The 12,822-nt window shown below is 56.8% G+C and overlaps 2 protein-coding genes across 3 annotated transcripts in view; both read right to left on the bottom strand.

Annotated features, from left to right (window-relative positions):
* KLHL35 (kelch like family member 35) overlaps positions 1-188 on the bottom strand; it is a 6,207-nt gene extending 6,019 nt beyond the window's left edge. The window contains exon 1 of the mRNA XM_077777682.1: positions 3-188. Coding sequence (XP_077633808.1) covers positions 3-186 — 184 coding nt within the window. The 5' untranslated portion in view covers positions 187-188. The remainder of the gene's footprint in view (positions 1-2) is intronic.
* Positions 189-5,309: 5,121 nt separating this feature from the next.
* The window catches only part of GDPD5 (glycerophosphodiester phosphodiesterase domain containing 5), an 85,264-nt gene continuing 77,751 nt past the window's right edge, over positions 5,310-12,822 (bottom strand). Inside the window, exons 15-18 of one of the 2 annotated variants that reach the window (XM_077776387.1) lie at positions 11,850-11,932; positions 11,286-11,300; positions 8,953-9,065; positions 5,310-6,287 (exon numbers count right to left, since the gene is read on the bottom strand). In XM_077776387.1, coding sequence (XP_077632513.1) covers positions 6,139-6,287; positions 8,953-9,065; positions 11,286-11,300; positions 11,850-11,932 — 360 coding nt within the window. In that variant the 3' untranslated portion in view covers positions 5,310-6,138. The remainder of the gene's footprint in view (positions 6,288-8,952; positions 9,066-11,285; positions 11,301-11,849; positions 11,933-12,822) is intronic. The other variant, XM_077776390.1, reaches the window with a different exon arrangement.

Genomic DNA, 12,822 nt, shown 5'->3' with positions numbered 1-12,822 from the left:
GCCCGCGCTGAGTGCCGCGCGGTGGCACGGGAAGTCGCGGCCACCGGCGCGCAGCACCACGTCGGTGAAGGTGCCGCTCAGTCGGTACGCGTTGAGGGTCTGCAGAAGGCGCTGCGCGTGGCAAGAGCCGGCGCACGGCCCCTGGGACCCGTGCTCCGACTCCTCCAGCACTGGACTCTCCAGCATCCTGCCAGGTAAAGAGCACAAACAGCGTCACAAATCCACCCGGTTGGGCCTGGCGTGAGGGCTGGAGGCCCCTCGCCCGTTTATTCCTTGGTCCCTTGGCTGGTTTGCTCACGCAGGTGTGCATGTATGTAAGGCGTGTGCTTTCATTTGTTCAGCTGCTCCTCATTCATTTGTTCAGCTGCTCCTCATTCCACTCCTCCACCCAGAGCCCTAATGGCTGTAGTGATCTAGCCCCTGACTACTTGAAGGGCTGGGCCCTGCCTTAGCTGTATCTCTTCCCCTTCGCTTACCCACTTAAGCCATTTTACTCTTTCTGTTCTTTAGACTCGTTAAACTTTTTCTTTCTTTTTAAAAAATGTTTATTTAGAGTGAGTGAGAGAGAGAGGAACAGAGGGTCTAAAGCAGGCTCTGTGCTGACAGCAGTGAGCTGATATGGGGCTCGAACCTATGAACTGTGAGAGCATGACCTGGGCAGAAGTCAGACGCTCCACGGACTGAGCCACCCAGGCACCACGAAACTTTTTCTTAATATCAGCAGGAGACAGATGGTAAGCTCTCAGATGGGATGATTTGAGGAGAGTCTAATAAGGAAAGGGTTTACAAGGAGTGTGGGAGCCGATAGCCAACTAAACCCAATTGAAGGGGAGTCTGGGAGGGTGTTCCTATGGAGGCATCTTCAGACTGAGAAGCATAGGTAGAATCAGCCAGGGGAAGGAAGGCAATGCAGGAAGCTTGTCTGTATTTAGAAAAGAACTTTTGCTAAGGCCCGGAGAGGAGTGCCGGAGGCTAGGGCCGAGCTGAGAGGGAAGTTGGCCCTCTCTCTAGTGAGTTCTCTCCATGTTTTCAAGGAAGCACTGTGGGGAAATAGAGCTAGCTCTAAGGGCTGATCCGGGTTCTAACCCTGCCTCTGTCACTGACTCACTGTGTGAGCTGTGCAAGTCACTCCCCTTCAGTTTCCTCTTCTGAGATGGGATCATAGTGCCTACTTCACAGGATTGTTGTGACTTTGTGACTATTAAGGGGAATTTGAAAAGTGCTAAGTACATAGTACAAACTCAGCTAACATTTCTTCACGTTTTTTTTTTTTACATGAGAGGAAGGAAGCACAAGTGTTAGTTGCTTTTATGTTCACAATTTCATTTGATCCTTACAACCCTGAACATTTCTTTAGATGCCCCTGCCCTTCTTTAAGTCTCATAAGGAAACAAACACACAGGGAGTCAGACTTTCAGTGGTTGCTGTGAGGATCGAAAGAAAGGTGTGTGTGAAAGCACTGTGCAGACTGAAGGGCCGCACTGGGCTGGTTGTAACTTGGCCATTATGAACATACAGTCTGTGCTTGCACACCTCCAGGGACAGGGAGCTCACCGCACGAGGCTACTTGCCCTGGAGGTCAAATCTTGCCCAGTGTTAGTCTGGCTTTCACTGCTCATGCCCCGGTCATCCTTGGTGGTGGATCCCCTGTCTCGGGATTACAGAAATGGGCTCCCTGGTGGGCAGGGTCCCAGGAAGCTAACTGTGCCCAAGGAGAGGGGCCGGGCCCTGCACCCACCTGGCTCCGGTCTCTGCATGCCTAGCTGCTCAGCCACACTTGGCAGGGCTGGGGGATGTCCTGGAGCAGCCCAGGATCAGCGGAGGGAGGTGAGAGGTCAGCAGAGCATGCTGCCCCCATTCCCTTCTCTGCAGGCTGCTGGCTAAGAAGGCAGCCGCCTCCTGAGCTGAGATCCAAGAGGGCAGGTCTCCTCAGGGTAAGGGGGGACTTGTCCCGGCTGCACAAGGGGCTGCCTGGTGGGGCAGGGAGGGAGTCCTCTCCTGGGAAGCGCGCCAATGCTTTTTCATCTTTTCATTTGTTCTGCAGCTGTCTACTGCGCTGGGACATCAGACTCCGTTTCCACCCTGGAGATTCCCAGTCTGGGGGCTGGAGGACACCCGTTGCAACGTGGAAGGTAGGGATTCCCAGGCAGGGCCCTATCGGGCATTCTCCCTCCCCAGCAAAGAATCTGGGCCCCTCCAGACAAGGATCCTGCTGCCAACTAAGAGATCCAGCCTCTAGAAGTTGACACGCTACCCTGTTCTCGTTCACACCCACACCCACAAACACACACTCAGACTTTTAGACACGACACAGCCTTGCCGCGAGGGTCTGAGTCCCCGGATGTACCTGGAACTTACCTGGCCATGCCCTCACCCTGGTGCTCTGCGCTGCTGCTCTGGCGCCGACCCCTCCTGTCTGTCCTGCTGCTGCACCCGGCAGTCTCGCTCCACTGTCCTTGCTGCTCTGCCTGGACTCCCGCTCTGCCTCAGCTGCAGGAGGACAAAGGGGCCGGACGCCAGGGGGGAGGGGAGCAGAGAGGGGGAGGAGGCGAGGAGGGGACGCTGGGCTTTTGTTCCATTCTTGGACCGGCCCAGGAACGGAGGGAGGGGAGGAAGGAGGCGAGAGTAAGCGTGGCATTGACTGTCCATACGTCTCAGGAATCGTTGTACCTGAATTGGGGGTGACTGGCACTGGCTGCACCCCTCAATAAATGCATGGATGTGAAGGTGTGGGGGAGATTGCCCTAGGGAGCTGGGGTGTAATTGGGTGGTTGTGAGCGTACAGGTGTTCCAGGGTCCCTGTATGCAAGCGTGGGAGTGCATGGGGACGTGGTGACTGTATGGCACCGGGGTGGGTGATTGTGTAGCTGTAGGTGTGACTAAGCACGTGACTGCATAGCTTAGAGGTCTCCCGTTTCCCTCCTGCCTCTGTGTGGTTCTTCCTTATCTGTGTTCCTGCTTGACAGCAGACTTTGTCTTATAGGACTGCAGGTGTCTGGTCGTCTGCCTGGTGTGTCCGTCTTAGTGTCCATCTCTAAGTGATTGTTTCTGGGTTTGACATGGATCTATACAGGAAGAGGGCTGTGTCTTGTGGACCGTGTGTGTCCTATGAGTTGAGGTGTTTTTCAGCAATGTACACGCCTCGGAGGGGACCCAGTGAGGTGGGGCCTGGTGGTACCGAGCAGGCCTGGTTGGTGGGGATGAGAGGACGCGGCTTTGGGCTGGCCTGGCCTCCTGGACCCCGAGGAGGCAACCCCATAGGCTGCCTCCACAAGGGACCACAGGGCCTAGTGTTTGAGAGGTGGGTGAGGAGATTTGCCTTTCATGGAAGAGGATAGCTACTGGGAGGAGGTTGCTTTGACAAGAGCCTGGATAGGCCCAGGGCGCTTGGGGTCTGGTCCTGGAACTGCTGTGACTTGCCCTGCGGCCCGAGGCAGACCCCTGCTCGTCCCTTGGCTCAGATCTTCATCTTGGCAGTAGGGATGCTCCCAGTTCCTGCTCCTCCCCTCTCAATGGGTTGCTGTGACGCTCACGAGGGGGTCTGTAAGTGAAAGCCACATGCCATGTGGAGTCAGTGAGGCCTGGGTGCCACAGGAATGTGGCCCAGCCAGCTCAGGCAGGCTAAGTTTGTGGAGGGAGCTGGGATGGCAGGGGTCACCATGATGCTGGCCAAGTAGGTGTCCTGGGGGCAGGGCAGAGTCTGTTCCCAGCATCCCATGCCAGGGAATGGTCTGTCTCCCTTCCCCCTAAGAAAGGAGTGTGTGTTGCTCTGTGTCAAAGGTTATGAGAAATTCTGGCACCTTTTCTTTTTTTATGTTTATTTATTTTGAGAGAGAGCACGAGCAGAGGGTAGGGGCAGAGAGACAGAGAGGAAAGAGAATCCCAAGCAGGTTCCACATTGTCAGTGCAGAGCCTGATGTGGGGCTCGATCCCACGTCCCTTAGATCGTGACCTGAGCCGAACCTAAGAGTTGGACACTTAACCGATTGAGCCACTCAGATGCCTCTGGGTCACCTTTTATCTGTACTTGGGAAGGATGGCCCTGGAGCAGGCTCACCCAGAGGAGGCTGTGCCCCTGAGGTCCAAGCAAAGGAAGGAGTGGGACAGGGAGGGGCCCTGTCTCCAGTTTCCCTGTGAACAGGACAGTCAGTCTGTCTTCCACAGACCAGGGGAGGATGTGGGGATGGCATCAGGAGGGTGGGGTTCTCAGGAACTCTTCAGGTCAAGGGACAGCAGCCAGCACTGACCACAAGCTGCAGGCTCAGCTGAGTGTGGAGATGGGAGTGGCCATCTGCCCACCTAGGGGATGGCCTCTATCCTGCCTCCGTTTTGGGGGATGAGGGGAGGCAGCTGGACGGCCTCTGCACTGGGGAGGTGGGTACAGCGTAGGGCCCCAGTGAGAGTGGGATGCTGACTAGCTGTCCCACTCCGAACTCCCAGCCGCCTCCACCTGCTCCTGAAGGCTTTGGGAGGTTTCAGGTTGCCCGAGTGTGGCCGTGAATCTGCCAGGGGGACTGACTGGACAGGAAAGGGCTGAAAGGAAAGGTCAAATCCACTTTCCTGGGTGGGCCTGCCAGAGGCTGGAGCGGTTACTGGGACATTTTGGGTAGAGCAATGTGCCCCATCCCTGACCTGGCTGTTCAGGATTTCCCTTATACTTTGTGCCCAGGGAAAGGCAGGAGCTGACCTCTGTCTCAGAAAGGGATGCACTTGGTAGAAGTTCAGTAGGAGGGAGGGGGTGACTCCTCTCACAGTTCCCAGAGGGTGGTCCTAGAGGTTAATGTGGGGGGCCCAGTCTGGATTCCAGAATTGGGGAGGGCTTTCTTTTCCTTTCTTCTAAGAAGGTACCAGAATTGCTCAGACCCCAATAATTCTATCCAGAAGAGATACATCCCTTGGCTCCTAGGAAGCACCTCAGAAAGCCTCCATACGGTTGTGAGGGGACCTCTAGTTCCACCACCCAGGAGGCCTCCCCGTCTGCCTTGCCATTCCTGGCTGGTTATGGAAGGCACGTGTAAGCTCTGGGGCCAGAGCTTAGGTGGGAGTCTGCCTCTGCCCATTTTAGGCTGTGTGGCTTTGGATGGGCACTTTACTGCTCCAGGACCATCTCCCCCACCACAGTATGGGGATACTGGTCCCCAACCCCAGGGCCGTTAACCCCCGGTGTCATGGTGACGCTGGGTAGGGGCCCAAGTACCCTGCCACTCTTCCACTCATTTCTGAAGATGGTTCCTCCTTTGGCCAAAACTGAATCCCAAACCCAGGAAGTTCTATCCCTGCCCTCCCACAGACCGTTCAGAGACAGCACATGTCAGGATGGCAGCTTTAATCATAGTGGCCACGGCTCTCAGGCTTGCTCCACTGTAGGCCTCCTTGGCCATGCCTAGAACGCTCTTCCCAGGTGGCCACTGCCGAGTGGCCACTGATGTGGGAACCTGAGGCTGTGCCAGTCCGCAGATCCCTTGGGCCTATGCCACCCTTCCCTAGAAGCCGGCTGGACACTAGAGCAAGGGATAAAACAGCCCTAGGCCTGTTCTCCTGGCCGTCTCCAGCTGCTCCTGGGACATGGCTCAGTCCCTCTCCTGAGGCAGGGCCCGTGGTGGTAGGAGGCTGGTCAGGGAGGAGTGTGTCCACCACGGCAGGCTTTCCTCCTGGGCTGGACCTCCTTGTGCTTTGAGACGGATGTGAAGAACAGCTGCTGGGGGCAGAGGCCCAGCCCAGGCCCTCAAGGCAGGAGCCACACAGAGAAGTCGGTTGCCTCAGCATAAACCGGAGGATGGACACACGTGGACATCCACATCCTCAGCTGCCACGCGGCCCAGCAGTGACCCATCAGAGCTTCCAGATCAGGATGCAAGGGAAGGCCTCTAGGGGAGGACCAGGCCCTGGGCCCCAGACTTCCCAGAGCGAGCCCCAGGCCCGCAGGGGCCTCTGTGAGGCTGGAGTTCTGACCCAGCTCGGCCTCAGGTGAGAAGGGAGCCCCCTTCAAGGGGAGCTGTGGCTGACAGGAGGCTGGAGCCAATGAGGAGGCCGTGGAGCCAGCTCACAGAGCACTCCAGGTCCAGACATGCTTCTGCCAGCTCTCTTGGGTCCCCTGGTCTCCACGTTAGGTGCTGCCTGGGACAGACAGGTCTTCAGCTAACGCCCACTCCGGTCTGTGAGAGTCTTGGTGCGGCTGCCACTCCCTCGGTTATCCTTAGGGGTGGGAGCGCTGTTGGCATACATGTCATAACTGTTGTCTGAACATACAGAGAGCTCATCGGAGATCTCCATGCCGTCGCTGATCTCTGTTGGGCCAGAGGGAGGCAGAATGTGAGTAGGGAGAAGGGGTCAGTGAGGATGGCTGGCAGTTGCAGGGGGAAGGGTAACTCTCAGCAGCTTCTGATCAGACATTTGGGGGCTGATGAAGTCACTGTGTTCAGGTTTGGCATTGAGGTTGGCGTTCAAGGCCCTCCTCGGACTCTGCAAACACTCTGGCCACACCCCATCCTCCTCTCCCCTGGAACTCCACCTTCCAGCCACAGAAAGCTATCTGCACCCTCCTGAGCTTGGTGCTCATGTGTTTACTCAGGGCCTTTGCACATACTGGTCACTCTCCTGGTCACTCCTAGGAGTGACCTCCCCATCAGTACTTCCTTTTCTTAAGATATGGCTCAATTTTTCTCATCTCTGTTATTATGGTCCCTTAAAAGCCTCCCCTGAGCCCCCCAAGCTGGGATGGGGCCGCCTGATGTCCACCTTAGCCTCTGCTTCCCCCAGCCCCATCACATCCTGTACTGTCGCTATCTGTGGCCCCCACCAACTGAGTACTTCAAGCACGGGGTGAGGTCTGGGTGTCTGTGTCCCTACTGCCTGGCACAACACTGGACATAGAGCAGAGGCTCAGGAAAGGTCTGCTGAGTGGAGCTGAGCCCACCCTGACGGGACTCAGGGTGCCTTGGTGAGGATGAGGGTCTCCAGAAAGGACCTCTCAACCTAGAGTGAGCAGGGTGGCGTGAGGACTGTGGCTGGCTCCTCAGAATCTGTTCTCAGAAGGTGCTTAATGAATGGGAGTGTCCTTTGACACTGAAGGAGAGGTGGGGGCCTGGATGGGCAGAACCTTACAGGCCTAAAGACTGACCTCTTGCTTTCCCTTCATTCTGTCTACCCCTTCTGACTTCGCTGGGCCAGGCTGTAGGAGCTTAGGGACCCCAGGTGCCTTTGGCCCTTCCAGGAGCTCCCCAGTGTGGCTAGAAGGCTGTGGCCCACAAGGGGAGGCCCTCTAACCCAGCCTTGGTGCTCAGAGAAGGCTCCCAGGAGACGGAGGTCTTTTAAACCAAGGGGGGAGTAATATAAATGCCCCATAGACAAGAATCTGTAAATCCTAAGCACCTAAAACAATGCCTGGCAATCATTGGTTGAAGGAATGAATAAGTAAAGGGAAGAATGAATGAATGGATGTTCACACAGTCCTGGGAACAATCTTCCAAACCAGTCACCCCCACTGGGGTCTCCTTTGTTCAGGCTGTGTTTACCAAGCACACTTCTGGGCCACGCGTGGTGCTGCCCCCACAAGCACCCTGTAAGGGGGGTGCCAGTCCGTTTTACACAGGAGGGGTCTGATGCCAGTGTGCCCTGGTTCACACTCTAGTTGGGGATAGAGCTAGGATTTGAGCCCCAATCCATCTGGCTCCTAAATATCCCTCAAATCTCTCCTCTGTGTTCCCGTACCCAATCTTGCACCTGAATTTCTGGTTTCCTTGCCTCCAGCTTCCCTCTCGAGTTCACCCTCCATGCTTGTTACAGGTGGAATTGTGCTTCTTCCCCCAAAATTCATATGTTGAAAGTTCTAGCCCCCAGTACTTCACAAAAGGTAAGAAAATAAGGGGGTTGCAGATGTTAAGATGAAGTCATTAAGGTGGGCCCTAGTCCAGTATGCCCAGTGTCCTTATGAAGAGATGAAATTTGGACACATGCATACTGGGAGAACCATGTAAACACAAAGATGACCATGTACAAGTCAAGGAGAGAGGCCTGGACCAGGTCCTTTGCCCACGGTCCTCAGAGTGAACCAACCTTGCCAACACCTTAATTTTGGACTCTGGCCTCCAGAATCAAGACTATAAATTTCTATTATTTACACCACCAGTTTGAAGTGCTTTGTTACAGCCCTGTTGTAACAGGGACAGATCTGCCCATCACCCCACTCTGCTCTCAAAATGGAGCCCAAGCTCCTGACCACACATTCGTGGCCCAAGTGCTCCCCGCCTCCTGTGCCATCTTGGGGTGAGCGAACCCGAGGCTGTCCCCGCACACCATACAGAATGATAGTTCTTGGTACCCAAGTAAGCCGTCCCCCCTCACTACTTCTGAACATATGCTGTTCCTGCCTAAATACCCTTCCTTCCCTCTGCTTGGTCAGCTCTCACTTCAACCCACCACCCAGACCCTCCTGCTCATCTGTCCCATTTCAGCTGGGCCGCCTCCTTGTACAGTGGGCCCCAAAACCCTCAGAGAGCTCTGACCACTCTTCTCTGCACCCCACTCTGGCTCAGCACACCTGTTGAGTTCTAGTGACCCCAGTTTTCTATGTATTTATTCTTAAAGCTGCCTCCTCCATCAGACTGGGAATTCCATCAATGGGCTGGCAGCAAGCAGAAGTGAAAAATCAGTATCTGTGGTGTATAAACCAGGCAAAGGAGGGAGAGCCTTAAAAGCAGACTCCCCCACCCCCACCCCTGCATGTGCCTTTGTCCACCAGCCCGAGGGCTAACTGCCACAGGGCTTGGAGTTGATGACAGCATGCAGAGGAGTGCATGTTTCTGTATGTGTACATGATGCTGGGTGGACATATGTTTGTGCTGTGTCCCTGGCTGTATGTGCTGCATGCGAATGTGTGCACACATACTCGAGTACGTGCTGGGGTGGAGGTAGCTGAGCCCACTGCCTGTCTCAACCTGCAGGGCTGCACACCTGAGAAGATGAGCTTCTCCTTCATGATGCTGACGTCCCGGCTGGTCCGGCGCACCGCAGCACTCAGCATGATCTGCTCGGGGTTGTAGCTCCGAATGCCACCCAGGCGCCACCTGCAGAGATGGGCACAGGTCCTTCCCCACCCTACCTCAGAGCAAGGGTCGTGCCCAGTTCCAGAGTCTTCTCTGGATTGGGCCTGAGAGACCAGCAGGACTCTTGTCTGACTAGAGATGGGGAAACTGAGGCTCAGAGAAGGGCTGGAGTCAGACTGCGCTGACTCAGCTGAGGCTCTGCTGCCTCCCTCTTATCCCCGGAACACTCGCTCAGCCCCCCTTGCCCAGGAAGACGGTTTGTGGGGTTGGTGAGTTCTGTTTCGGGTGCTTGAAGTTACACATTGACCTTTGGGGTAAATGGGGGTGAGGGAGCTTAGCAGCCCTGACTGACGAGCCATCTGTGGGTTGCACACCAGTCTCCGGGAGTCCCGGCTGATGCATCATCCAGCTCCACCATCAGGCCAGACTGAGTGAAGTCAGTGGGGAGCCCCCCCACCCCCAGTGAAGTGAAAGAGGGGCGGGAGTGAGGGGAGGCAGTGGGGGGGGCTTGTCTTCACAGGTTCAGAGGCAAGGGTGTCCAAGTGACTCGGGTGAGCCAGAGGCTGCTCTGCTCCGACAACCCTAGGAGAGTGGCCTGTTTCCTCATGGGAGGCACAGGCTAGATTGGGCATTAATCCCTCTGACGGCAGAGGCAGGAATGAGGTGTGGGATAAAATTAAGCCAGTGGGCAAGAGGTGGGGCTGTACGGGGTGTGCAGGGGCCAGGAAGGGCTGGGTAACTCGGCCTTCTGTGCCCAGCCCACAGCAGTTTTTGCTATTGCGATACCTCTGAACCAGCCCCAAATCTCTGGTCTCTGAACTTATGACTTGTCCTGCAAACTAGACAGAAAGACTCACCGAACCCCCACCCTCATTCCCACCAAGAGAAGCAGGGGGCAGCTTGGAAACAAGTACCCAACCCCTTGGGCGCTGAGCCCAGCCAGGGTGGGGGGTGCAGCCCAGACTCCATGAGACATCAGTTGTTTCCAGATGGGGTCAGCACAGCAGAAATGGACAGACAGGTGGACAGGCAGATGGGCAAATGAAAAGGACAGACAGACCAGGGGAAAGCAGGAAGCAGAGGAGAAGGCAGCCTGTGTTCTGGCTGGGCTGGCTGCCCTACATGTCCTTGAGGGCAGCGAAAGATCTCTTATCTGCCACTGTGTCCCTGGCATCAACCTCAATGCCTGCTGTGTGGAGGGTGCCCATAGTATTGGTTCCGTGAGCAAATGGAGGAAGGGGGCCTGCAGGGCACGATATTCTCCCTCAGGGTCCCCTCCTCCATAATTCCTCTCCTGATCCCCAGGAAGACAGTGACACGACCCTGGCTGGATATGTCCATCCCAGCACCTGAGCCACCCTGGCTGGCGACCACCCAGCACACCGGGGCTCCGAGGGTGACGTCCTGGCTCCTCACTGCAGGCCCAGCACAGCCCCAGCACATGCGGATGTCTGCTGGCTGAGAATGAAGGAAGGGCCAGGTATGCGTCCCTTTGCTGCCTCAGCCCTTCAGCCCGGGAGCAGCGTGTCCTCTGGAAGCTGGTCAGTGAGGCTGTCTAAGGCAGGAGGCCCAAGGCACTTGGCCTAGGTGAGGGCTTGGATCCCAGGACCTAGGACTCCTGTTGGAAATTAACATTAAGCCTAGGAGGAAAGTGGCAGGTCGGGATCGCTGCAGCCAGGCACCTCGAGGACAGGAAGCTCAACCACTGCAGGGTGCCCCCTGGGGAAAGCAGGGAGGCAGTGTGTATAAGGTGGGGGGTAGGAGTCACAAAGTGAGAGAGACACAGAAAAAGATAAACAGAGGCAAAGCCAAGAGTTGGGAAGGGAGGGATAGAACTTGGTAGGGTTTGCACCGGCTAGTGGTGAAGGCCCCTGCGAGTGCCAGACTTGGTGGGGGGAGGGACGGCCAGGCACAGCCCCTGCCCAAAGGGAGCCGCTTCGGTGCTGAGAGAGGCCAGGCCAGCAAACCTGCAGGGAAGTGTGGGCTCCCGTCCACAGAGACAGCGAGGAGGGACACACCGGGCAAGATGGGGAGAGAAGGGAGGGTTGTGGGGGAAAGACGGAGGGCAGGGGACAGGAGGAGGCTTCAGGCGAGGGGGAGGTGTCTGGGAGGGTGACCCGCGAGGGACCCTGACCCAGGCACCGGCTCAGTGCACGGCAGGTTCTCAGAGGGAACTGGAGAAGGGGGTGTCAAGGAAGAGGGAGAAAGAGGAACAGGAGAGGAAGACCACACCAGAATTACCTGATCAAGTGATAGCTGTGAGATGCCAGAGTGCAGCAGAGAGGGGGGTGGGGAGAGAGAGGAGGGACATGCGCCGGATCAGAGCGGTGTGTGACAGAGAGAGAACGTCAGTCAGGAACAGAACGGCCAGTTGCTGTTTGGGGCTGGTTTGGGGCCCCTGCCTGGCCCTAAACCCTCCCCCAGACCAACCCCACTTCCCCACTGCAGCCACCATCCAAGCTGCTGCCCCGACCGGCAGGAGGTCTCCAGCACGGCACACCTGAGTGCCGGTGACAACCCAGGCCCCGGGGACCAGGTCAGGACTCGAGCCAAAGTCCACATAGCAAACCATGGCAGAGCTTGGCTGGCTGTGGGCTCCTAGGCGGGTACTTGTTCCGGGAGCCCCTCCGCTCTGGCTGAGGAGGACGGGCTGCGGGCCACTGGGCAGTCCTCCCTCCACCCTGAACAGGCTGCCTGGGCAGGGCTTCTCCTGGCCCTGGACTTGGGGAGGTCTGACTGGCTGAGGTGGGGGCTCGCCCGCTGTGGGGCAGGGAAGGCTGTGGAAGGGCGTCTGGGCCTACTCACTTCTGCAGCACGAAGATGCCAATGATGAGGCTGAACGAGATCAGGTCCGCGGTGACCCACATGAGACAGTACTCGTCTGGGGGCTGTGGACAGATCGGGGCCGCTTTTCAGTCCTGGCCGGTCCATACCGGGGCCCCAGGCTGAGGGTCCATATGGGCAGGAGGACCCCACTCACTATCAGGGATGAGCTGGGCGGATCCAGAGGGGGCTTCAGGGCTTGAGATGATATTTTGTAGGAGTAGGCGCTGAGCACTGGGCCTGTGTGTGTGTGTGCATGTGTGAGTGTAGGATAAAAAGATCTGTGTGGGGCGCCTGGTGGCTCAGTTGTTAAGCATCTGACTTCGGCTCAGGTCATGATCTCAGTCTGTGAGTTTGAGTCCCACATCAGGTGAGCATGAGCCCCACTTCTCTCTGCCCCTCGTGGGATTCTTTCTCCCCCTCACTTGTACCCCCCTTTCTCACTCAAAAAACCAAAACCAAAAAAAAAAAAAAAAAAAAAAAGGTCTGTGTGGCGTTCAGGGCAGAGGTGGCATGTGTGAATAAGCCTGGCGGGTTTGTGTGCTTACAGGGGGCTCCAAGCAGAAGCTGAGTAATACCAGACAAATAGCTGAATGTGAGGGTGTAAGTAAGTGACTAGTAGGTACGCAGCGGTGCGTTGGGCATCTGTGCCAGTATGATGACGTGTGTCACTGCAGGGTGTGGAGCAAGGGGCTGCCCCCACGGGGGCCAGGGAGGGCGAAGCCTCCAGGGCAGCCAGGCCTTGATGTCAGGTAACTGAGGAGGATGGGTGGGGCTGGACAAAGGAGCACTTCTTGCTGCCGGTCAGCTCCTGTCGCCTGACACTCTGTGCACACTGCTGCGGCGGCCGGTCGGTGAGGTGCTGCTTCCCAGCAAAGCCTCTGGAGGTTTGTAAGGACCACGGGCAGGCGGACGGACGTGACCATCCCTAACCTAGATCTGATTACTTGACGCT

Source organism: Crocuta crocuta, unplaced genomic scaffold, assembly GCF_008692635.1.
Source record: "Crocuta crocuta isolate KB4526 unplaced genomic scaffold, BGI_CrCroc_1.0 scaffold271, whole genome shotgun sequence".
Lineage (NCBI taxonomy): Eukaryota > Metazoa > Chordata > Mammalia > Carnivora > Hyaenidae > Crocuta > Crocuta crocuta.
Note: the sequence above shows the minus strand (reverse complement) of the source record. Positions and strands in the feature narration are given on the sequence as shown.